Below are 27,583 nucleotides of genomic sequence, written 5' to 3' on the forward strand. Positions count from 1 at the left end.
ACCATACTGTTCAAGAATCTTCAGATGAATGATTTATAATGAGTAGATGGCAAGAGGATTTGTGAACAGCAAAATCAGTTCTAGGTTCATCAAATGTGAATCAAAGGCTTCATTATTTACACTTATGTTTGCATTTAATAAACAGAGGATATAAGAATGGCCAGATTTTTAAAAAAAGATTTTTGAAGTAAACTTAGAAAATTTGGTTTCTTAAACAGAGTCTGTTGATGATTGTGAGTATTTAGCTAAATCCTGTTTAAATGACTATGAAATCACTCAGTGTGCACGTGATTTTGTTTCACATTTTTGTTTTTGATCTAAAGTAATGAAGCTACCAGCTGAAATATTAAACTTCAGTCTTTAATTGAGACGACATTTGAAGGGACGTGGATTAAACATTCATCAACCATAAGAGAAACTGACTTGATATCTCTGGTGTTCAACCCAGTCTCTAATTGTTTTGAAAATCCTGTTCCCCAGTTCAGTATTTCTATACAACGTATATAAAGTGCATACAAAATACATCACTATCTTGACATTAGAGGAGCTTTTTTTCTCAAGTTTGGGAATGTCTAAACTGTGTTTAAAACATTTATATAATTTTCTGCGTTCAGAATGTCCATTAAAAATGGACATTTTGCTTTTAATATAATCAGACATGTCAAGCACTTACCGATTGAAAGTTGGGATTCCCCTCTGTTCAAAAGCGGTTGGCCGGTTTGATCTTCTGTTTGCATTATTTCACACTGACTGGTATTTGCAGATGCTAGTTTAAAAGATATTTAATTATATATATGAATCTAAGCTTTCTACACAATATATAAAATGTATCAACACTTAATTCAGAATGCAGGTTTTGAATTTTCACACTTTTCGCCATTGAGCTAATCTGTATTTGTTGCAAATAACTACAAAATGTTCAGACTAAATTTACTGTAATAGTTCATACTGTATATGTCATCATATACCACCTGGAGAGTTGTTTTCTTGCAGACGTTCAGACTAGAGTGAAGGAAACCAGTAGAATCAATGAAGAAAGCTTTTCACAAACAAAAACTGACAAACAACCAATATGCAAAAAAAGATGTACTGTATAAATAAAAAAATAATTAAATAAATAATACTGAGATCATGCGTTACATAGTCATTCAAAGTGTCCATTGGTTGTGGAATCAACTCAGAGTTGGCATGAGTGAAATTATCTACCCTGGTTCAGGAGGATATTTAAAATTTTAATTATTTTAACATTTTAATTCTTTCCACATCTTGCTTTGATAATTACTTAAAATGTATATCTGCCTAGAGAATTTTTTTTCTTGATAGAGGGCCAAGTTAATACTAAATGCTCTCTTTTAATATATCAAATTCTGTCCATATCTGAACTTAAGACTTCTTTGTTTTTACACCAAACTATAATTTCTGCCCAGAGTCTCTCAAATGTCCTTACTGTGTCTCCCTCTATGACTACCCATAGCAGATCTTTCCACGCATCCACTGGTCTCTGACTGAAAAAAAAATATCTCTGAGATCCCTATACTTTCCTCTAATCACCTTAAGATTGTGCCCTCTTGTATTAGCCATTTCTGCTGGGAATCCATTCCATATTTTAATAATTACTCAGCCTCACCAGTGTCCATTGTTCCAGAACAATAATACTCTGTAAATCAATGGAAGGCATCAAAGTAAATTGACATTTAAATTGCATATATATTAGTTAGAAGCAAGGACTGTAAGTGGGCAAAAGAACCTGTCAACATGACTTGATGTGCTGTATTGTTCTGTAGTGTTTGGCTTTTTATATTTAGCATAAACATTTTTCTTCCTTTTTTTGTAACTGGGCGGAAGAATTAAGGAAAGCTTTTAAAATCACTATTATAAAATGGGCAGCTCACGGAGTGTCCCTCTTTTTTACTCAATGGGAACGCATTTCAGCTTTTTTTTGCTGAATTTCGGGCTTTTCGGGGTGGTGGGGGGATTGGGGTTAGTTTTGAGATATAGGATTAACTGTGGGATTAATTTTATCTTTTTGTATTTTTTCCCATTACTGAGTTCTGGAGCATGCATGTTTTGTATGTGGTTATACTTATCACCGCCAGTTTTGATTACTCCGCGCTGGTATGCGTGTATTTGTGTTAAATAAAATAAAAAAAAATTATGGTAACTAAACAAATAAATGCTATAAGTTGGAATATACATGGTTGGAATCATCCCATTAAGCGAAAGAAGACTTTTAAAATCATTAATCGATTCCAATCGGATATAATTTTTGCTCAAGAAACGCATATCAAAACGGGCGATCAAAATAGATTTTTTAAAATGTGGAAGGGCCTTCAATTTCACGCTACTTGTCAAAATAAAACAAAGGAAGTAGCTATTTTTATTAAATCTAATATTTTATTCATCCAAGTAGACATTGTGTCAGATATTAATGGTAGATTTTTAATTGGTAAAGGAACAATTTGTAATAGAAAAATTGTTCTGGTTAATCTATATGGACCTAATGTAGATGATCCTTCTTTTTTTTTAAAATGTGTTTGCTTTATTGCTGGATTTAAATGAATATATGTTGTTAATGGGTGGTGATTTCAACTGTTGTTTAAATCCTTTGATTGACAAGAGTTCAACCAATCTGCAGCTTCCGAGTTGTTCTGCATCACTTATTAACTTTCTTAATTTATTTTATCCTGGTTGAGATTTGGAGACATTTAAATCCTAATGATAGAGATTATTCTTTTTTTCACATGTTCACAAAAAATATTCCAGAATCGATTATTTTATAGCTGATCCCCGATTTTTGTCCAAAGTCCAGAAATGTGAATACGATGCTATAGTTCTCTTGGATCATGCGCCTTTAAGCTTTGCTTTTGAATTGATTGATGTCGTTTTTGCAAATTTGCCTTGGCGTTTTCCCGAAAATTTATTACAAAGTTCGGACTTTGTCATATTTATTGAGACTCAGATAAAAGATTTTTTTCTTTTTAATAATACGGGAGATGTGTCGAAATTGATAATATGGGATACATGTAAAGCATATTTACATGGTCAGATAATCTGCTATTTAGATAAGGTTAAGAAACAGAAAAAACAGAGTTAGATAAGATTTCTAAACAAATTAAAGACTTGGATAATATTTATACAATCTCTCCTAACATTGATTTATTCAAACAAAGAGTTGAACTCTAATCACAATATAATTTATTATAAACTTATCCTATTGAAAGAAATTTGCTTACATTGAAAAGTCAATTTATGTGTTTGGAGATAAAAAATAATAAGGTATTAGCATCTCAATTAAAAGCATCTAGAGCTAAAAGACAAATTTTTAAAATTCATAAAGAAGATGGTAGTTTAGCATGTAATTATAAAGATTTTAATAAAATTTTTCAAGACTTTTATATTGAACTTTATAAATCTCAGTTTCCAGTTGATTCTTCTAAAATGAATGCGTTTTTACAAAAAATCGATTTTCCTCGAATTTCTGTTGAAGATCAACAAACTCTTGATGCTCCTATTACTGAACATGAAATTCAGAAAGCTATTTTTTCAATGCAATCTGTTAAAGGTCCTGGACTGGATGGTTATTCCGTAGGATTTTATTTAAAAATTTTAAAAATTGCTTTCTCCATATACGTTGGAAATGCTTAAAGATTCTTTTTTGATACTTACCTCCCACATTTTATTAAGCTTCTATTTCTTTAATTTTTAAGAAAGATAAAGACCCTACTGACTGTGCTTCATATAGACCTATTTCATTATTAAATATGGATGCTAAAATTCTTTGAAAAATAATGGCTAATAGGCTAGAGGATTATCTAGTTAAAATTATCTCTCAAGACCAAACAGGTTTTGTAAAGGGCTGTTATCCCTTCTCTAATGTTCAGAGACTATTAAATGTTATATATTCATCCTTAGCCTAAGACTCCCCAATGTGTTGTCTCTCTCGATGCTGAAAAGGCATTTGACAGAATGAATGGAAATACTTATTTAATGTTTTAGAGAAATTCAGCTTTGGTATTAATTTTAATAAGTGAGTCAGAATGAGATATAAAAGCCCTATTGCTACTGTTATTACTAATAATGGCATATCTCCTTTTTTTCGGCTTTCGCATGGCACGAGACAAGGATGTCTGTTAAGTACTTTGTTATTTAATTTGGTGCTGGAACCCTTGGCTATTGCACTTTGTAAAGCTAAAAATATTCATGGAATCTTCATAAATGGGACTGTTCATAAGATCTCCCTTTATGCTGATGATCTCAGTGTATATTTCAAATCCTGAAGAATCCATTCCTAGTTTATTGAAACTATTAAATGATTTTGGAAAGTTTTTGGGATATAAACTAAACCTTCATAAAAGTGAATTATTTCCCCTAAATGATCCTGCATCTATACATGATGACATTCCTTTTAGAGTTACAGACTCTTTTAAATATTTAGGTATTATTATTACAAAAAAATCATAAAGACCTTTATAAAACTAATCTGGTTCCTTTAGTGGATTTTATGAAGCAATTACTTTGTAGATGGAATCCACTTACACTTTTGTTAGCCGGCCGAATTCATGCAGTTAAAATGATGATTTTACCAAAATTTTTATATGTATTTCAAAATATCCCTTTTTTTTAACTAAGAAGTTTTTTTTATTTCAGCTTATGTTTGGAATAATAAAAGACCAAGAATTGGTAAATATCATATACAAAATTAAAAAGAAGATGGAAGTCTTGCTCTGCCTAATTTAATAACGTATTATTGGGCTGTTAATATACATTATATGTGTTCTTAGTTATATTGTGCTGATAAAAATTAATGACCACCTTGGACTGATTTGGAATTCAATGCTGTGAAACCGCTTCACTTAACCACATTATTAGGAGCTTCTCTACCTGTACAACTGTCCAAAATTACTAAATTAAATTTATGTCCTGTGATTAAGCAGTCATTATGAATTTGGTTCCAGTTTTGCAATTTTTTAAATCTCAAAATATTTAAACTATTTAGTTTAATTTATTGAAACTATTTATTTAAACCTTCATTAAGTGATCCTACCTTTCTTCTTTTGGAGGAATAAAGGAGTTTATTCCTTCATGGATCTGTTCCAAGATGGCCGATCGATGTCTTTTGAGAAATTAGTAACTAAATACTCTCTCTCCCATTCACATTTCCTGCGATATCTTCAGGTCAGACACTTCTTACAAGAATATTTAAGTAATTTTCCATATATACAGGATTCTGACCTGTTAGATATTACTTTAAAAAAGAATCCTTTAGTGAAGGGCTTTATTGGGAAAACTTACAATTTCTTGTTACAACAGCACAATTACCCTTCACTTAAGATTAAGCAAGATTGAGAGAGAGAGCTTAACTTGACCTTGACAACAGAGGATTGGTTGCGGATTTTGAAGTTGGTTAACTCTCCTTCGATCTGTGCCAGTCACTCTTTAATTCAATTTAAAATTGTACATCATTACAATTTGACAAAGGAGAGACTGTCTAAAATGTTTCCTACTGTTGATGTAAAACCGAGACAGCCACATTGACACTTATGTTTTGGTCATGTTCTGTATTGAAACATTTTTAGAAAACTCTTTTCTCTACAATTTCTAAAGTTTTAAAAATTAATTTACAACATAATAGATTGGCAGATTTATTTGGTATAATCCCTCAATATATTCATGGTATTTCTCCATCAGACTAACATGTAATTGCATTTGTTACATTATTGGCCAGAAGGGCTATTTTGTTGAAATGGAAAGATGCTTCTGCTCCTACTTTGATACAATGGTTTTCTCAGGTGATGTTATGTCGTAGATTGGAGAAAATCAGAAGTCAAATTTTTGATCCTCTCTTCAATTTTGAGAAAAGGTGGGGTTCATTTGCCCGCAACTATCATCTGATTTGAGTTAACTAATATGGTTTCCTGCTGATATTTCTTAAACTGGATTTGAGTTGTCAGATTGATGTTTTTCTTTCATGGAAGCTTGTATGATGCATAGCTCTGGGGTTCTGATCCCAATGGGGTTTTTGTCACTTTTCTTTTCAGTTAGTAGGGTTTTTTCTCTCTCTCTTAGTTAGTAGGGGTTCTTTTTTTCCCATCCATTTTTCCTTCAAAAAAAATCCTAAAAACTTTTTTTCCTTATTATTGATATATTGCGTAGCTTCGTTAATCAGTTATTTGCTAATTTAATTCTTTATTGTACATAATGACATATTGACTTAAAGTATTTTTGTTGATCTTCAATAATAATTAATAAAAAAGATTTTAAAATGAAAAATAAATATTTAAGCAACCTTCTGGGTGTGCTGGTTACTGAATAATGTTGACAGCATTCATTCTGGATTACCTGGAATATGATCACTCGTAATCTACAGATACAACAATGCAAGCAAAAACTCAAGAAACTTTCAACAATTCTCTGGGTATCCCAACAAACATATTACCTTCATTTTCTCCAGAATTCTGATTGTTTGGCTTCTCCCCTTCCCTTTCATGTTCATCAGGCTTTTCTGGGGTGAACTCTGAATCGAAATAAAGGAAATGTGTCTCTATCAACTCAGGCAATGTAAGAGTGAAACAATAGTGATTCATAGCCAGAATTTTACCAAACGTAAAACCATGTAGCAACAACTGAATTTGAATGTGTAGGTTCCAAAGCAAAATCCCACATACTTTTAAAATGGAGGAATTGTGGAATAATTCCAGTCTGATTACACTAATTTGTCATGGTCCTATCTATGATATGCAGGTCTGTACAAAAGGGACACGTGCCACAAGTCCTGTTGCAAAGTTTAACAATCTACCTTGCCCCAGAGAGTTTGGCGGATGGAATATATACAGTATCTTCAGCAGTGTTCCAGACATTAAGCAGGCAATGTCTGTAGGAATTTTTAAAGGACTAATGAAAAGTGAATCTCACTTTGTTTACAACAGAAGCCTTGCAATTACAAAGATAATACCTACAGCTTTTTCCGTATTTTCCTTACTTTCATCCCTTAATTCATTTCCATGTCCATTTGGTTTTATTTCTTCAACTGTTCCATTCGAAACTGTCATCAACATAAGGATACTTTATTTGAGGAATTTAGGGAAATATACCCTGTGTGTGATGTTAAGTGAATTATGCTGATAACATTCACAAGAAGTAAGAGATGGTAATCACGTGCAACTTACAGAAGCTGGAAGAAATCTGCTAAGTTGTATTGATGACAACATTGACAGAGGCATGACATTTCCAATGCTTTCTGAACAGTTGTTTGTATTTTGTGAATTCATGTAGTGCTGTTGTATTGCAGAATATAGGCAGAGAGTAGAGAGAGCAGCCCCAGTAGTAAGGGCCATGAATATATGATCAAGGGAGGATGAGGATTATTTACATGACTGCTTTGAATTAGTGGTTTAGGCCAACATCAAGGAAACATCTTCAGATATCCTGGTGGATTGTAGATTGTTCAACTTTGCTATGGAACGGAGGCATGAATTTTCCAGTGACTTTCCAGGCTTTAGCAGGCCATATCTTCAGAAAATTTCTAGGGATTAAGAATTTGCAGGCCTCTGGATATGAAGCACAATTAATTCTCACTCCAACTGCTTTAGGAGTTATACAGTAGCAAGAAAAAGAAACAGACAAATAAATGCATTCATTTTTTCTGGTTTTTCTTCATACAATTTGTGCCTTAACTTACCTGCACCTTTGGGTGATTCTGCTTCTGTGGGTTTTGCATTTAGCTCTGAAATCAAAGAAAGAATATGTGCGGGTTCAGGGATTCAGTGACCATGGGTTATGATGGTGACACAGACTTTGCATGATTACATCCATGGCGTGCAATGCTCCCAAATAACATGTAAATTCATTGTTGGTAGGAAAATTGAATATTTAAGCAACCTTCTAGGTGTGCTGTTTACTGAATAATGTTGACAGCATTCAGTCTGGATTACCTGGAATATGATCACTCGTAATCTACAGATACAACAATGCAAGCAAAAACTCAAGAAACTTTCAACAATTCTCTGGGTATCCCAACAAACATATTACCTTGATTTTCTCCTGAATTATGATTCTTTGGCTTCTCCCCTTCCGTTTCATGTTCATCCGGCTTTGCTGGGGTGAATCATGAATCAAAATCAAGGAAATGAGTTTCTATCAGATCAGGCAATGTAAGAGTGAAACAATAGTGATTCATAGCCAGAATTTTACCAAACGTAAAAACATGTAGCAACAACTGAATTTGAATGTGTAGGTTCCAAAGCAAAATCCCACATACTTTTAAAATGGAGGAATTGTGGAATAATTCCAGTCTGATTACACTAATTTGTCATGGTCCTATCTACGATATGCAGCTCTGTACAGAAGAGAGACGTGCTACAAGTCCTGGTGCAAAGTTCAACAATCTGCCTTGCCCCAGAGAGTTTGGCGGATGGAATATATACAGTATCTTCAGGAGTGTTCCAGACATTAAGCAGGCAATGTCTGTAGGAATTTTGAAAGGACTAATGAAAAGTGAATCTCACTTTGTTTACAACAGAAGCCTTGCAATTACAAAGATAATACCTACAGCTTTTTCCATATTTTCCTTACTTTCATCCCTTAATTCATTTCCATGTCCATTTGGTTTTATTTCTTCAACTGTTCCATTTGAAATTGTCATCAATATAAGGATACTTTATTTGAGGAATTTAGGGAAATATACCCTGGGTGTGAAGATAAGTGAATTATGCTGATAACATTCACAAGAATTAAGAGATGGTAATCACGTGCAATTTACAGAAGCTGGAAAAAATCTGCTAAATTGTATTGATGACAACATTGACAGAGGCATGACATTTCTAACGCTTTCTGAACAGTTGTTTGTATTTTGTGAAATCATGCAGTGCTGTTGTATTGCAGAATATAGGCAGAGAGTAGAGAGAGCAGCCCCAGTAGTAAGGGTCATGAATATATGATCAAGGGAGGATGAGGATTATTTACATGACTGCTTTCAATTAGTGGATTAGGCCAACTTCAAGGAAACATCTTCAGATATCCTGGTGGATTGTAGATTGTTCAACTTTGCTATGGAACGGAGGCATGAATTTTCCAGTGATTTACTAGGCTTTAGCAGGCCATAACTTCAGAAAATTTCTGGGGATTAAGAATTTGCAGGCCTCTGTATATGAACCACAATTAATTCTCACTCCAACTGCTTTAGGAATTATACAACAACAAGAATAAGAAACAGACAAATAAATGCATTCATTTTTTCTGGTTTTTCTTCATACAATTTGTGCCTTAACTTACCTGCATCATTGGATGATTCTGCTTCTGTGGGATTTGCATTTGGCTCTGAAATCAAAGAAAGCATATGTGTGGGACCAGGGATTCAGTGACCATGGGTTATGATGGTGACACAGACTTTGCATGATTACATCCATGGCGTGCAATGATCCCAAATAACATGTAAATTCATTGTTGGCAGGAAAATTGAATATTTAAGCAACCTTCTGGGTGTGCTGGTTACTGAATAATGTTGACAGCATTCATTCTGGATTACCTGGAATATGATCACTCGTAATCTACAGATACAACAATGCAAGCAAAAACTCAAGAAACTTTCAACAATTCTCTGGGTATCCCAACAAACATATTACCTTCATTTTCTCCAGAATTCTGATTGTTTGGCTTCTCCCCTTCCCTTTCATGTTCATCAGGCTTTTCTGGGGTGAACTCTGAATCGAAATAAAGGAAATGTGTCTCTATCAACTCAGGCAATGTAAGAGTGAAACAATAGTGATTCATAGCCAGAATTTTACCAAACGTAAAAACATGTAGCAACAACTGAACTTGAATGTATAGGTTCCAAAGCAAATTTCCACACGCTTTTGAAATAGCGAAATCGTGGTATAATTCCAGTCTGATTACACCAATTTGTCATAGTCCTATCTATGATATGCAGGTCTGTACAAAACAGAAACGTGCCACAAATCTTGTTGCAAATTTCGACATTCTATCTTGCCCTAGAGAGTTTGGCAGATGGAATGTATACAGTATCTTCAGGAATTTAGGGAAATATACCCTGTGTGTGATGGTTAGAGAATTATGTTGATAATATTCACAAGAATTGGCAATCACAAGAGATGGCAATCACATGCAATTTACAGAATCTGGAAGAAAACCACTTATTTGTATCGATGACAACATTGACAGAGGCATGACTTTTCTAAAACTTTCTAACCAGCTGTTTGTATTTTATGAATTCATGCAGCGCTGTTGTATTGCAGAATATAAGCAGAGAGTAAAGAGTACAGCCCCAGTGGTAAGGGCCATGAATATATGATCAAGTGTGGAAGAGGAGCATTTACACGATTGCTTTCAATTGGTGGACTAGGCCATCTTCAAGGGTTCACCTTCAGTTATAAATAATTCCTGTCTGAGCAAGTACCTGGACCAACTGCTCTCCATTCTGCTTTGAAACACATAAGCAACTACACAACTTACAAGCTACTGGTTATCAATTACAGCATGGCATTCAACACCATCTTCACCTTAGTACTAATCTTCAAGCTTCAAAACCTGGGTGTCTGTACCTCTCCCTGCAGCCAGAAACTCAACTTCTTTATCTGAAGACCAAAGTCAGTGAGGATCGGTAATAACATCTCCTCCTTGCTGATAATCAACACCAGCATACCTCAAAGATGCGTGCTTGGCCCACCGTTTTACTCTTTCTAAATACATCACCATGTCTCTATTGTTATGAGTGCTGAACAGACCTTATGGAAATGGGGTGCAGAGTTAACCATTCACCCCCCCCCCCCATGAGAACTATGGACTATTACTATTGCTATGCTGCTACTGAGAGAGGGAGAGATGAAGCACAGAGACAGGAACATCTGCTACAGATAAGAGAGAGAGAGACAGTTGATTTATGTATTATGGCTCTTCCTGGATTGTTTACCTTTCACTGCAAGGATGTTACTTTGCTCGTTAACATTCCTAAGGAGACAGCAGGAGTGGCCTGATTTGATGGACATGGTCATTTTGAGTTGATGGATGGCTGACACCCTGTCAGTAGGGATAAAAGGCAGGTGTGAGGAGACACCCCTCAGACACACCAGTGGACACTGAACAAGTGTTGTGCACCCACAGGAAGGTGGGGGCTTTGAGGACCACATCAGGAGATCGGTCAATAAAGCTCACAGTGTGATGGCAGGGCCAGTGGGGACTTGTGTGTGTGTCCACTCATGCCAGAGTGACGAGTCCACCACAGAAGAACGGTCTAGCTGAAGAACAGAGGGGTCATAGCTGAATGACCACAACGGTACGACGGAATCAGAAAGCAACAGAAGGTTTGCTGGCTGCAGCTGCTCAATCTCTTGCTCACTCTCTCTCTCTCTCTCCAACGATTGCAACACAACCATAAATACCTCAGCACACATGAACTGAACTGAACTTTATATTCTCCTATGACAATTCATTTACCCCTAGACATTGATAGAGCTTGTTTATTATTGCTTATTATTATTCCTACACTTTTCTGTTTACTGTTGCTAACCTGTTTTATAAGTATATTTGATTTTTTTGATACTGTATTGTGTAGTTTAAGAATAAACACCTTTAGTTTTCGGTACCACCAGACTCCAACGGATTCTTCTATCTCTGCTGGTCTGTAAACCCAGTTACGGGGTACGTAACACCATCAACTCAGGCAATGTAAGACTGAAGCAATAATATTGATTCGTAACCACAGATGTACTAACAGTAAAATTACATGGCATCACCTGAACTTGAATGAGTAGACACAGTTCAAATGCCTTTGATAAATTTATCCATGACACCACTCTTGTTGGCAGAATTTGGAGGCATAAAGAAGGAAATAGATCAGCTGGTTGAGTGCTTCACAACAACAACCACACACTTGACACCAAAAAGACCAAGGAATTGTGGTCTTCAGGAAGGGGAAATCTGGAGAACACACACCAATCTTCATTGAGGACTCAGCAGTGGACAGGGTGAGCAGACTCAAGTTTGTGGACATCAACATCTCGGGGGACCATTCCTGAGCCCAACACACTGATGAAATGATGAAAAAAAAACATGCCAGTAGCTGTTCTTCATTAGCAGTTTGAGGAGATTCAGCATGTCACCAAAGACTCTTACAAATTTCTATAGATGTCTAGTGGATAACATTCTGACTCATTTCACCGGAGCTTCATACAGAGGCTCCAATGCACAGAACTGCAAGAGGCTACAGAGAGTTATTGACACTGCTAGCTCTATCATTGGCATAACCCTCTTGCCAAGTGTCAAGTGAATCCACTCATTGTTAAACTCTGATCTCAAACCTCTTGCAACTATATCCACTCATAGGAAGGCTTTGGGAGTAAACCCCGAGGGAAAAATCCAGAGCTGGAGTCCCTAAGGCAGTCCTATATTGAGTTCAATGCTGACTGGCAACTCCTGCGACGGTGCGGGTGCCAGACTGCATCAGTCTCTGCAGTTCCTTCGGGTTCATCAGGTGCGTGGAGAGGGAGAACTTGCTACGTGGACAACAGCTTGCTATCCATATTGTACTGCCCGGGCTTGCATATCTAGACAGCTAGGATGCAACATCCATGGTTGACCCTGACCTAAGGAGACCTCATCATCAACGGAGGGAATGCAGTATGAGTATTCAAGTTTATCTAAAAGTCAGAGTACTGGTGAACTTTATCTCTTAAAAAATGTTAAGTTATTTTTTCAAGTTTTGGTTGAAAAGGAAAGCAGATCTATGTATATATCCAATGATGGTTGCCTGCTGACGCTACAGCGACCAGATCCTTGCCACTAGGGATCATGGGAAGTGTGACCCAGCCTTAAAGTATTTTCTTCAATCTGACACAAGAGATTGTGTCTGCTGGTTCAACATATATTCAGGAGAATTATAGAATGTTATCTATTGTTACAGATGGAACAAAACATAATTTAACTGGGAATGTTGGTGTGTATTTTTGTGCCTGAATTACAGGTAATAATAAAGTAATGACTTACTAGTCGGTCCCAGTATAGACAACAGAATTGGGTGCCATCATGTTAGGCTTACAGTGGGTGAATGAAATTATCCATATAAGGTTGTATTTTGTTCCAGTTCCTTTTCAGTTTTGATGAGTCTTATAAGAAGTCATTCTAGTGGTAGATCAGAAGTATTGTTGGAGGCTCAAACATTATTTTATATACAAAGTCACAAACAAGAGAAAATCTGCAGATGCTGGAAATCCAAGCAACACACACAGAATGCTGATGGAACGCAGCAGGTCAGGCAGCATCTATAGGAAGATGTACAGTCAACTCATTGGTATTCATTTCCAGTTCCCTGGCTGCTGTCTCCATCCTCATTTGTCTTTGTCTTCCTCTTGCTTTCTTCCCTTCAATCTTTCCCATAATTACCATGCATTCTAGCTCCTCTTTCCTAATCACATGTCCAATGAAGTCATGTTGCCTTTTCATGATCTCAGACATTATTTCTCTTTTTGTGCTTGCTCTGTTCATGACATCATCATTAGATATTCGATTTGTCCACGATATTCTTTGCATCCTCCTCAAAAACCACATCTCTGCTGCTTCAATTTATTTCCTCATGTTACTAGATATTGTCCAACATTCTGAGCTATATAACATAATTAGATAAACGTAACATTTCAGTACTCTGAGGCGTGTTGTCAAGCCTAGTTTAGTGTCGGTCAGTATGCTCTTCATTCTCGTAAAGATGTCTTTTGCCATCCCTATTCTTCTTTTGAAGTCCATGTCGCACCTGCCATCTGATGTCACCCAGCTTCCTAAGTAGCAAAAGTTCTGTACTTGTTTAATGTCTTCCCCGTTATTCTCAGCCTGAAGATAGGATTCTCCTTCTTTTTGGATATCACCACATAATTTGCCTTTTTGCAATTGATAGATAGACCCATTTTTGCATGTTCTTCAACAACTATATGAATTAAGTTTTGTAGTCCTTCCTTCGTACTTGCAATTAACACAATGTCATCTGCATATCTGAAATTATTGATGTTTTCACCACCAACTTTGATTCCCAAGATGTCTCTTATTTTTTGTAATATTGTTTCACTGTACACACTAAATAAATCAGGGGAGAAAACAAACCCTTTTCTTAAGCCTTTCTTGATTTTCGTAAACTGACTCACTTCTCCATCTGTTCTTACAGCGGCAGTTTGTTCCCAGCACAGATTTCTAATTAGGCAGAGGTCTTTTGAATCTAGATCTAGAGTTTCCTGTAATATTTCAAATAACTTATTGTGCTTCACTTTATCAAATGCTTTTGTGTAGTTGATAAAACAAACAAATCTTTTTGCACTTTCTGAGAGTATCCTTAACATCAATATCGCGTTTGTTGTACCTTTGTCTTTCACAAAACCACATTGTTCTTTACCTATTTCAGCTTGTATCTTACTTTTAGCTCTTGTCATCAAAATTCTTAGAAGCATCTTGGTGATATGACTCATTAAAATTAGGGTAATTCAAGACACTTATGGACCTGGAAAAGTCCAGGTGATAACGCCAGAAATCAAATTGACTTTATTATTATAAACCAAAGACTTAGAAACTGAGTGACTCAATGCAAAACATATCCAGGTGCAGACTGTAATAGTGACCATAACCCAGTAATATCTCATGTAAAAGTAAAACTGAAAAAACTAAAGAAGCAAAAACCCGAACAATCCCTTGACTACTCGTAATTAATTAAAGAAGAAAGCTTAAGACAAAAATTTACAATTGAAGTAAGGAATAGATTTCAAAGTCTAGAAATAAAATCTGGTGAAGATGATAGCAATCATGTAGAAATGAAGTTTAACTCTCTAAAGGACGACTTGGTAGAATCAGCAAAGTCAGTGATTCCTAAAAAAAAGAAAAAAACACTAAGAATAAATGGATGACAGATGAAATCAAAAATCTGATGGAAGAAAGGAGACAGAAGAAAGCAAATCCTATGGAATATAAGTCCTTAGATAAAAAAGTTAAAAGCTGATGTCAAAAAGCCAAAGAGGAATGGTTAAACTAGGAATGTGAGCAACTGGGAAGAATCCCTATTGCTGATCCAAAAAGGTTACATCAACAAATCAAGAATATCACTGGTAAAAAGCTCCTCTGTTCTTCAGGTGGATGTTTGAAAGCAAAGGATGGTACCATTATCATGGAAAAAGATGAGATTATGAGCAGATGGACTGTGTATATTCAGGAATTGTTTGAAGATGATCGAGGCGAAAAACCAGAAATTAAGAAGAACATTGAAGGTCCAAGTATTTTACAATCTGAAGTTCATAATGCAATAACTAAGAAGAAGAAAGGAAAGACAGGAGGTCCTGATGATTTAGTAATAGAACAAATAATCGCCCTTGAAGATTATGGAATTGAAAAACTTACTGATTTAATCAATGACATTTATGAGACTAGAATAATACCAGAAGAGATGAAAAAATCAGTATTTATCACTCTTCATAAGAAACCTGGAGCAATAGAATGTGAATTTCATAGGACCATAAGTTTAATGAGTCATATCACCAAGTTGCCTATTAGTACATTGATACCATACTGTTCAAGAATCTTCAGATGAATGATTTATAATGAGTAGATGGCAAGAGGATTTGTGAACAGCAAAATCAGTTCTAGATTCATCAAATGTGAATCCAAGGCTTCATTATTTACACTTATGTTTGCATTTAATAAACAGAGGATATAAGAATGGCCAGATTTTTTAAAAAAGATTTTTGAAGTAAACTTAGAAAATTTGGTTTCTTAAACAGAGTCTGTTGATGATTGTGAGTATTTAGCTAAAACCTGTTTAAATGACTATGAAATCACTCAGTGTGCACGTGATTTTGTTTCACATTTTTGTTTTTGATCTAAAGTAATGTAGCTACCAGCTGAAATATTAAACTTCAGTCTTTAATTGAGACGACATTTGAAGGGACGTGGATTAAACATTCATCAACCATAAGAGAAACTGCCCTGAAATCTCTGGTGTTCAACCCAGTCTCTAATTGTTTTGAAAATCCTGTTCCCCAGTTCAGTATTTCTATACAACGTATATAAAGTGCATACAAAATACATCACTATCTTGACATTAGAGGAGCTTTTTTTCTCAAGTTTGGGAATGTCTAAACTGTGTTTAAAACATTTATATAATTTTCTGCGTTCAGAATGTCCATTAAAAATGGACATTTTGCTTTTAATATAATCAGACATGTCAAGCACTTACCGATTGGAAGTTGGGATTCCGGTCTTTTCAAAAGCGGTTGGTAGGTTTGATCTTCTGTTTGCATTATTTCACACTGACTGGTATTTGCAGATGCTAGTTTAAAAGATATTTAATTATATATATGAATCTAAGCTTTCTACACAATATATAAAATGTATCAACACTTAATTCAGAGTGCAGGTTTTGAATTTTCACACTTTTCGCCATTGAGCTATTCTGTATTTGTTGCAAATAACTACAAAATGTTTAGACTAAATTTACTGTAATAGTTCATACTGTATATGTCATCATATACCACCTGGAGAGTTGTTTTCTTGCAGACGTTCAGAGTAGAGTGAAGGAAACCAATAGAATCAAAGAAGAAAGCTTTTCACAAACAAAAACTGACAAACAACCAATATGCAAAAAAAGATGCACTGTATAAATAAAAAAAAAAGTAAATAAATAATACTGAGATCATGAGTTACATAGTCATTCAAAGTGTCCATTGGTTGTGGAATCAACTCAGAGTTGGCATGAGTGAAATTATCTACCCTGGTTCAGGAGGATATTTAAAATTTTAATTATTTTAACATTTTAATTCTTTCCACATCTTGCTTTGATAATTACTTAAAATGTATATCTGCCTAGAGAATTTTTTTTCTTGATAGAGAGCCAAGTTAATACTAAATGCTCTCTTTTAATATATCAAATTCTGTCCATATCTGAACTTAAGACTTCTTTGTTTTTACACCAAACTATAATTTCTGCCCAGAAAGTAGATTTCCTGCAATTTTGTTACACTAAATATGTGCCGCATTTCTGCAATTAGTAGAAATGCTAAAAATCTGAGTACTGGCAAAATTTATTTCTAAAAAACGTTTGGATTAGTTTTTGCATGTTTTGCTTCAAAAGGAGATTTATGTAAATATCCAATGATGGCTGCTTCCAAACGCTGCAGGTGCCTGGTCATTGCCGCTAAGGATCATGGGAAACATGACTTGACTTCAAAGTAGACCCTTCATTTTCTGCAGTAAATCACAGTGAAGGAAACATCTTCAGCATCAGCACTGGGAGGCGAGGCTGGCTCTTTCAGAGAGTAAAATATTCTTTCCCAGTTAGGACACATCATGCTATGTGTGATTTACACCTGAGTGTAGGGCCTGCTGTTTGTTTTATTGTAAGTGAAAAAAGTTATATAGTACAAATTTGCAACATTTATCAATTAAAAATTAGCTGTCAACACCACAGTGATGTCAAATTGTGTTGAATTACACACAGAAAATGACAACTGAGCTGAAGTTATTTGCATCTTGAATTATTTGATCCGACTTCATGACTAGTGAGACATCTCCATGAAATTTGAACAACTTAAAGGATATTGAAACACTGTTTATGAGCATTTCACACATAAAGCACAGTAAAGGTTTTCAATTAGATATTGAATGGTATTTCATTAGATCTAAAATAATACTTGATAACTCTTCAGTGAAAATGTCTTCACCACCCAAGTCCAGTGAACAGGAAGCAAGTGCTGATTATTGTAATTGAATAGTAAGATGTTAAATGTTTTCATGTCCATTAATGATTGCTTTCCAACATCATGTTAACATTATTTAAATTGTACTAAATATACACAATATTAGCTGAATGTACAATGACTTTGTTTAAAAAAAAACAATAGAACCTGACACACTAAATACATTTTTGAAACCTTCATGGAAAATTGTGAAATAGTGGTGTGCTAGTTATATTTACTATCTATATTAGTAATTTCATCCGGGCTCCTCAGCTGTGGTTGGTAACTCATCTAGGAGAAGGAAAACTCTGATCTCAAACCTCTTGCAACTATATCCACTCATAGGAAGGCTTTGGGAGTAAACCCCGAGGGAAAAATCCAGAGCTGGAGTCCCTAAGGCAGTCCTACATTGAGTTCAATGCTGACTGGCAACTCCTGCGATGGTGCGGGTGCCAGACTGCATCAGTCTCTGCAGTTCCTTCGGGTTCATCAGGTGCGTGGAGAGGGAGAACTTGCTACATGGACAACAGCTTGCTATCCATATTGTACTGCCCGGGCTTGCATATCTAGACAGCTAGGATGCAACATCCATGGTTGACCCTGACCTAAGGAGACCTCATCATCAACGGAGGGAATGCAGTATGAGTATTCAAGTTTATCTAAAAGTCAGAGTACTGGTGAACTTTATCTCTTAAAAAATGTTAAGTTATTTTTTCAAGTTTTGGTTGAAAAGGAAAGCAGATCTATGTATATATCCAATGATGGTTGCCTGCTGACGCTACAGCGACCAGATCCTTGCCACTAGGGATCATGGGAAGTGTGACCCAGCCTTAAAGTATTTTCTTCAATCTGACACAAGAGATTGTGTCTGCTGGTTCAACATATATTCAGGAGAATTATAGAATGTTATCTATTGTTACAGATGGAACAAAACATAATTTAACTGGGAATGTTGGTGTGTATTTTTGTGCCTGAATTACAGGTAATAATAAAGTAATGACTTACTAGTCGGTCCCAGTATAGACAACAGAATTGGGTGCCATCATGTTAGGCTTACAGTGGGTGAATGAAATTATCCATATAAGGTTGTATTTTGTTCCAGTTCCTTTTCAGTTTTGATGAGTCTTATAAGAAGTCATTCTAGTGGTAGATCAGATGTATTGTTGGAGGCTCAAACATTATTTTATATACAAAGTCACAAACAAGAGAAAATCTGCAGATGCTGGAAATCCAAGCAACACACACAGAATGCTGATGGAACGCAGCAGGTCAGGCAGCATCTATAGGAAGATGTACAGTCAACTCATTGGTATTCATTTCCAGTTCCCTGGCTGCTGTCTCCATCCTCATTTGTCTTTGTCTTCCTCTTGCTTTCTTCCCTTCAATCTTTCCCATAATTACCATGCATTCTAGCTCCTCTTTCCTAATCACATGTCCAATGAAGTCATGTTGCCTTTTCATGATCTCAGACATTATTTCTCTTTTTGTGCTTGCTCTGTTCATGACATCATCATTAGATATTCGATTTGTCCACGATATTCTTTGCATCCTCCTCAAAAACCACATCTCTGCTGCTTCAATTTATTTCCTCATGTTACTAGATATTGTCCAACATTCTGAGCTATATAACATAATTAGATAAACGTAACATTTCAGTACTCTGAGGCGTGTTGTCAAGCCTAGTTTAGTGTCGGTCAGTATGCTCTTCATTCTCGTAAAGGTGTCTTTTGCCATCCCTATTCTTCTTTTGAAGTCCATGTCGCACCTGCCATCTGATGTCACCCAGCTTCCTAAGTAGCAAAAGTTCTGTACTTGTTTAATGTCTTCCCCGTTATTCTCAGCCTGAAGATAGGATTCTCCTTCTTTTTGGATATCACCACATAATTTGCCTTTTTGCAATTGATAGATAGACCCATTTTTGCATGTTCTTCAACAACTATATGAATTAAGTTTTGTAGTCCTTCCTTCGTACTTGCAATTAACACAATGTCATCTGCATATCTGAAATTATTGATGTTTTCACCACCAACTTTGATTCCCAAGATGTCTCTTATTTTTTGTAATATTGTTTCACTGTACACACTAAATAAATCAGGGGAGAAAACAAACCCTTTTCTTAAGCCTTTCTTGATTTTCGTAAACTGACTCACTTCTCCATCTGTTCTTACAGCGGCAGTTTGTTCCCAGCACAGATTTCTAATTAGGCAGAGGTCTTTTGAATCTAGATCTAGAGTTTCCTGTAATATTTCAAATAACTTATTGTGCTTCACTTTATCAAATGCTTTTGTGTAGTTGATAAAACAAACAAATCTTTTTGCACTTTCTGAGAGTATCCTTAACATCAATATCGCGTTTGTTGTACCTTTGTCTTTCACAAAACCACATTGTTCTTTACCTATTTCAGCTTGTATCTTACTTTTAGCTCTTGTCATCAAAATTCTTAGAAGCATCTTGGTGATATGACTCATTAAAATTAGGGTAATTGAAGACACTTATGGACCTGGAAAAGTCCAGGTGATAACGCCAGAAATCAAATTGACTTTATTATTATAAACCAAAGACTTAGAAACTGAGTGACTCAATGCAAAACATATCCAGGTGCAGACTGTAATAGTGACCATAACCCAGTAATATCTCATGTAAAAGTAAAACTGAAAAAACTAAAGAAGCAAAAACCCGAACAATCCCTTGACTACTCGTAATTAATTAAAGAAGAAAGCTTAAGACAAAAATTTACAATTGAAGTAAGGAATAGATTTCAAAGTCTAGAAATAAAATCTGGTGAAGATGATAGCAATCATGTAGAAATGAAGTTTAACTCTCTAAAGGACGACTTGGTAGAATCAGCAAAGTCAGTGATTCCTAAAAAAAAGAAAAAAACACTAAGAATAAATGGATGACAGATGAAATCAAAAATCTGATGGAAGAAAGGAGACAGAAGAAAGCAAATCCTATGGAATATAAGTCCTTAGATAAAAAAGTTAAAAGCTGATGTCAAAAAGCCAAAGAGGAATGGTTAAACTAGGAATGTGAGCAACTGGGAAGAATCCCTATTGCTGATCCAAAAAGGTTACATCAACAAATCAAGAATATCACTGGTAAAAAGCTCCTCTGTTCTTCAGGTGGATGTTTGAAAGCAAAGGATGGTACCATTATCATGGAAAAAGATGAGATTATGAGCAGATGGACTGTGTATATTCAGGAATTGTTTGAAGATGATCGAGGCGAAAAACCAGAAATTAAGAAGAACATTGAAGGTCCAAGTATTTTACAATCTGAAGTTCATAATGCAATAACTAAGAAGAAGAAAGGAAAGACAGGAGGTCCTGATGATTTAGTAATAGAACAAATAATCGCCCTTGAAGATTATGGAATTGAAAAACTTACTGATTTAATCAATGACATTTATGAGACTAGAATAATACCAGAAGAGATGAAAAAATCAGTATTTATCACTCTTCATAAGAAACCTGGAGCAATAGAATGTGAATTTCATAGGACCATAAGTTTAATGAGTCATATCACCAAGTTGCCTATTAGTACATTGATACCATACTGTTCAAGAATCTTCAGATGAATGATTTATAATGAGTAGATGGCAAGAGGATTTGTGAACAGCAAAATCAGTTCTAGATTCATCAAATGTGAATCCAAGGCTTCATTATTTACACTTATGTTTGCATTTAATAAACAGAGGATATAAGAATGGCCAGATTTTTTAAAAAAGATTTTTGAAGTAAACTTAGAAAATTTGGTTTCTTAAACAGAGTCTGTTGATGATTGTGAGTATTTAGCTAAAACCTGTTTAAATGACTATGAAATCACTCAGTGTGCACGTGATTTTGTTTCACATTTTTGTTTTTGATCTAAAGTAATGTAGCTACCAGCTGAAATATTAAACTTCAGTCTTTAATTGAGACGACATTTGAAGGGACGTGGATTAAACATTCATCAACCATAAGAGAAACTGCCCTGAAATCTCTGGTGTTCAACCCAGTCTCTAATTGTTTTGAAAATCCTGTTCCCCAGTTCAGTATTTCTATACAACGTATATAAAGTGCATACAAAATACATCACTATCTTGACATTAGAGGAGCTTTTTTTCTCAAGTTTGGGAATGTCTAAACTGTGTTTAAAACATTTATATAATTTTCTGCGTTCAGAATGTCCATTAAAAATGGACATTTTGCTTTTAATATAATCAGACATGTCAAGCACTTACCGATTGGAAGTTGGGATTCCGGTCTTTTCAAAAGCGGTTGGTAGGTTTGATCTTCTGTTTGCATTATTTCACACTGACTGGTATTTGCAGATGCTAGTTTAAAAGATATTTAATTATATATATGAATCTAAGCTTTCTACACAATATATAAAATGTATCAACACTTAATTCAGAGTGCAGGTTTTGAATTTTCACACTTTTCGCCATTGAGCTATTCTGTATTTGTTGCAAATAACTACAAAATGTTTAGACTAAATTTACTGTAATAGTTCATACTGTATATGTCATCATATACCACCTGGAGAGTTGTTTTCTTGCAGACGTTCAGAGTAGAGTGAAGGAAACCAATAGAATCAAAGAAGAAAGCTTTTCACAAACAAAAACTGACAAACAACCAATATGCAAAAAAAGATGCACTGTATAAATAAAAAAAAAAGTAAATAAATAATACTGAGATCATGAGTTACATAGTCATTCAAAGTGTCCATTGGTTGTGGAATCAACTCAGAGTTGGCATGAGTGAAATTATCTACCCTGGTTCAGGAGGATATTTAAAATTTTAATTATTTTAACATTTTAATTCTTTCCACATCTTGCTTTGATAATTACTTAAAATGTATATCTGCCTAGAGAATTTTTTTTCTTGATAGAGAGCCAAGTTAATACTAAATGCTCTCTTTTAATATATCAAATTCTGTCCATATCTGAACTTAAGACTTCTTTGTTTTTACACCAAACTATAATTTCTGCCCAGAAAGTAGATTTCCTGCAATTTTGTTACACTAAATATGTGCCGCATTTCTGCAATTAGTAGAAATGCTAAAAATCTGAGTACTGGCAAAATTTATTTCTAAAAAACGTTTGGATTAGTTTTTGCATGTTTTGCTTCAAAAGGAGATTTATGTAAATATCCAATGATGGCTGCTTCCAAACGCTGCAGGTGCCTGGTCATTGCCGCTAAGGATCATGGGAAACATGACTTGACTTCAAAGTAGACCCTTCATTTTCTGCAGTAAATCACAGTGAAGGAAACATCTTCAGCATCAGCACTGGGAGGCGAGGCTGGCTCTTTCAGAGAGTAAAATATTCTTTCCCAGTTAGGACACATCATGCTATGTGTGATTTACACCTGAGTGTAGGGCCTGCTGTTTGTTTTATTGTAAGTGAAAAAAGTTATATAGTACAAATTTGCAACATTTATCAATTAAAAATTAGCTGTCAACACCACAGTGATGTCAAATTGTGTTGAATTACACACAGAAAATGACAACTGAGCTGAAGTTATTTGCATCTTGAATTATTTGATCCGACTTCATGACTAGTGAGACATCTCCATGAAATTTGAACAACTTAAAGGATATTGAAACACTGTTTATGAGCATTTCACACATAAAGCACAGTAAAGGTTTTCAATTAGATATTGAATGGTATTTCATTAGATCTAAAATAATACTTGATAACTCTTCAGTGAAAATGTCTTCACCACCCAAGTCCAGTGAACAGGAAGCAAGTGCTGATTATTGTAATTGAATAGTAAGATGTTAAATGTTTTCATGTCCATTAATGATTGCTTTCCAACATCATGTTAACATTATTTAAATTGTACTAAATATACACAATATTAGCTGAATGTACAATGACTTTGTTTAAAAAAAAACAATAGAACCTGACACACTAAATACATTTTTGAAACCTTCATGGAAAATTGTGAAATAGTGGTGTGCTAGTTATATTTACTATCTATATTAGTAATTTCATCCGGGCTCCTCAGCTGTGGTTGGTAACTCATCTAGGAGAAGGAAAACTCTGATCTCAAACCTCTTGCAACTATATCCACTCATAGGAAGGCTTTGGGAGTAAACCCCGAGGGAAAAATCCAGAGCTGGAGTCCCTAAGGCAGTCCTACATTGAGTTCAATGCTGACTGGCAACTCCTGCGATGGTGCGGGTGCCAGACTGCATCAGTCTCTGCAGTTCCTTCGGGTTCATCAGGTGCGTGGAGAGGGAGAACTTGCTACATGGACAACAGCTTGCTATCCATATTGTACTGCCCGGGCTTGCATATCTAGACAGCTAGGATGCAACATCCATGGTTGACCCTGACCTAAGGAGACCTCATCATCAACGGAGGGAATGCAGTATGAGTATTCAAGTTTATCTAAAAGTCAGAGTACTGGTGAACTTTATCTCTTAAAAAATGTTAAGTTATTTTTTCAAGTTTTGGTTGAAAAGGAAAGCAGATCTATGTATATATCCAATGATGGTTGCCTGCTGACGCTACAGCGACCAGATCCTTGCCACTAGGGATCATGGGAAGTGTGACCCAGCCTTAAAGTATTTTCTTCAATCTGACACAAGAGATTGTGTCTGCTGGTTCAACATATATTCAGGAGAATTATAGAATGTTATCTATTGTTACAGATGGAACAAAACATAATTTAACTGGGAATGTTGGTGTGTATTTTTGTGCCTGAATTACAGGTAATAATAAAGTAATGACTTACTAGTCGGTCCCAGTATAGACAACAGAATTGGGTGCCATCATGTTAGGCTTACAGTGGGTGAATGAAATTATCCATATAAGGTTGTATTTTGTTCCAGTTCCTTTTCAGTTTTGATGAGTCTTATAAGAAGTCATTCTAGTGGTAGATCAGATGTATTGTTGGAGGCTCAAACATTATTTTATATACAAAGTCACAAACAAGAGAAAATCTGCAGATGCTGGAAATCCAAGCAACACACACAGAATGCTGATGGAACGCAGCAGGTCAGGCAGCATCTATAGGAAGATGTACAGTCAACTCATTGGTATTCATTTCCAGTTCCCTGGCTGCTGTCTCCATCCTCATTTGTCTTTGTCTTCCTCTTGCTTTCTTCCCTTCAATCTTTCCCATAATTACCATGCATTCTAGCTCCTCTTTCCTAATCACATGTCCAATGAAGTCATGTTGCCTTTTCATGATCTCAGACATTATTTCTCTTTTTGTGCTTGCTCTGTTCATGACATCATCATTAGATATTCGATTTGTCCACGATATTCTTTGCATCCTCCTCAAAAACCACATCTCTGCTGCTTCAATTTATTTCCTCATGTTACTAGATATTGTCCAACATTCTGAGCTATATAACATAATTAGATAAACGTAACATTTCAGTACTCTGAGGCGTGTTGTCAAGCCTAGTTTAGTGTCGGTCAGTATGCTCTTCATTCTCGTAAAGGTGTCTTTTGCCATCCCTATTCTTCTTTTGAAGTCCATGTCGCACCTGCCATCTGATGTCACCCAGCTTCCTAAGTAGCAAAAGTTCTGTACTTGTTTAATGTCTTCCCCGTTATTCTCAGCCTGAAGATAGGATTCTCCTTCTTTTTGGATATCACCACATAATTTGCCTTTTTGCAATTGATAGATAGACCCATTTTTGCATGTTCTTCAACAACTATATGAATTAAGTTTTGTAGTCCTTCCTTCGTACTTGCAATTAACACAATGTCATCTGCATATCTGAAATTATTGATGTTTTCACCACCAACTTTGATTCCCAAGATGTCTCTTATTTTTTGTAATATTGTTTCACTGTACACACTAAATAAATCAGGGGAGAAAACAAACCCTTTTCTTAAGCCTTTCTTGATTTTCGTAAACTGACTCACTTCTCCATCTGTTCTTACAGCGGCAGTTTGTTCCCAGCACAGATTTCTAATTAGGCAGAGGTCTTTTGAATCTAGATCTAGAGTTTCCTGTAATATTTCAAATAACTTATTGTGCTTCACTTTATCAAATGCTTTTGTGTAGTTGATAAAACAAACAAATCTTTTTGCACTTTCTGAGAGTATCCTTAACATCAATATCGCGTTTGTTGTACCTTTGTCTTTCACAAAACCACATTGTTCTTTACCTATTTCAGCTTGTATCTTACTTTTAGCTCTTGTCATCAAAATTCTTAGAAGCATCTTGGTGATATGACTCATTAAAATTAGGGTAATTGAAGACACTTATGGACCTGGAAAAGTCCAGGTGATAACGCCAGAAATCAAATTGACTTTATTATTATAAACCAAAGACTTAGAAACTGAGTGACTCAATGCAAAACATATCCAGGTGCAGACTGTAATAGTGACCATAACCCAGTAATATCTCATGTAAAAGTAAAACTGAAAAAACTAAAGAAGCAAAAACCCGAACAATCCCTTGACTACTCGTAATTAATTAAAGAAGAAAGCTTAAGACAAAAATTTACAATTGAAGTAAGGAATAGATTTCAAAGTCTAGAAATAAAATCTGGTGAAGATGATAGCAATCATGTAGAAATGAAGTTTAACTCTCTAAAGGACGACTTGGTAGAATCAGCAAAGTCAGTGATTCCTAAAAAAAAGAAAAAAACACTAAGAATAAATGGATGACAGATGAAATCAAAAATCTGATGGAAGAAAGGAGACAGAAGAAAGCAAATCCTATGGAATATAAGTCCTTAGATAAAAAAGTTAAAAGCTGATGTCAAAAAGCCAAAGAGGAATGGTTAAACTAGGAATGTGAGCAACTGGGAAGAATCCCTATTACTGATCCAAAAAGGTTACATCAACAAATCAAGAATATCACTGGTAAAAAGCTCCTCTGTTCTTCAGGTGGATGTTTGAAAGCAAAGGATGGTACCATTATCATGGAAAAAGATGAGATTATGAGCAGATGGACTGTGTATATTGTTATGATACCAGCCCCCTCCTTTGTGAGAATTGCAAGAGCCCTAGTGAAAGGGGGGTCAATGACCCGAGAGAGAGAGCAAGAGAGAGAGAGAGAGACAGGCCGAATGGACACAGGAAATGGAAAGACAGCGACGTGCTGGATACCGCATTCCACTGGGACAAAAGCTGGAGACTGTGGCATTGTTCTCAGGAGACACCTGGGAACTGCAGACGTGCCAACTCGCAGGGACATTGTAAAGCCCTCGGGCAAAGTGGGCTGGTTGAGGGAGAGATTGCATCACCTACAACCTGATTGACACCTGAGATCCCGTGAGGCAGTATAAAGAAGGGTCTGAAAGAGGACGACCCTCAGACGCACCAAGGAGACACCAAGAAGTACGATACCGCTTCCCGTGGGAACGGGAAGCCATTTTGAAGTAAGCCACGTGCGTTAAATTCCGAATGCGGAGTTTGTGGCTAGAACCAACGGAAGATCGCTTTTAACTAACAACGGGGAAGATCGCTCCCCTGATTCCACGGATGTTTTGGGCAAGTTTTTCCGTTTATCTCTCTCTCTCTCCAACACGTGAAACCAAAAGGGAAAAGCCTGCAGACTTCAGAGTGACTCTTTATATTTCCAATTGGACTCAGTATTATACCCTAGACAACGAAAGAGCTTATTTCTGAGTGATTATTAATGTACCTGCGTTTTAGATTGAGTATTGACGCATGTTATCTGAATGTTTGTATTAACCTTAATTTTTGTGCCCCTTTATTAATAAAACTTTTGAAAATAGTACCATTGGACTTCAACTGACATATCTATCTTTGCTGGTAAGTGAAACCAGTTACTGGTTTCATAACAATATTCAGGAATTGTTTGAAGATGATCGAGGCGAAAAACCAGAAATTAAGAAGAACATTGAAGGTCCAAGTATTTTACAATCTGAAGTTCATAATGCAATAACTAAGA

At 35.6% G+C, this 27,583-nt stretch overlaps 1 protein-coding gene across 1 annotated transcript in view; it reads right to left on the bottom strand.

The window, feature by feature from the left end:
- The window catches only part of LOC140729855 (uncharacterized), a 58,272-nt gene that overhangs the window by 12,554 nt on the left and 18,135 nt on the right, over nucleotides 1-27,583 (bottom strand). The window contains exons 5-7 of the mRNA XM_073050065.1: nucleotides 21,934-22,026; nucleotides 16,214-16,306; nucleotides 674-766 (exon numbers count right to left, since the gene is read on the bottom strand). Of these exons, the coding sequence (XP_072906166.1) occupies nucleotides 674-766; nucleotides 16,214-16,306; nucleotides 21,934-22,026 (279 nt within the window). The remainder of the gene's footprint in view (nucleotides 1-673; nucleotides 767-16,213; nucleotides 16,307-21,933; nucleotides 22,027-27,583) is intronic.

The sequence above is a fragment of the Hemitrygon akajei genome, chromosome 6 (genome assembly GCF_048418815.1).
Source record: "Hemitrygon akajei chromosome 6, sHemAka1.3, whole genome shotgun sequence".
NCBI lineage: Eukaryota > Metazoa > Chordata > Chondrichthyes > Myliobatiformes > Dasyatidae > Hemitrygon > Hemitrygon akajei.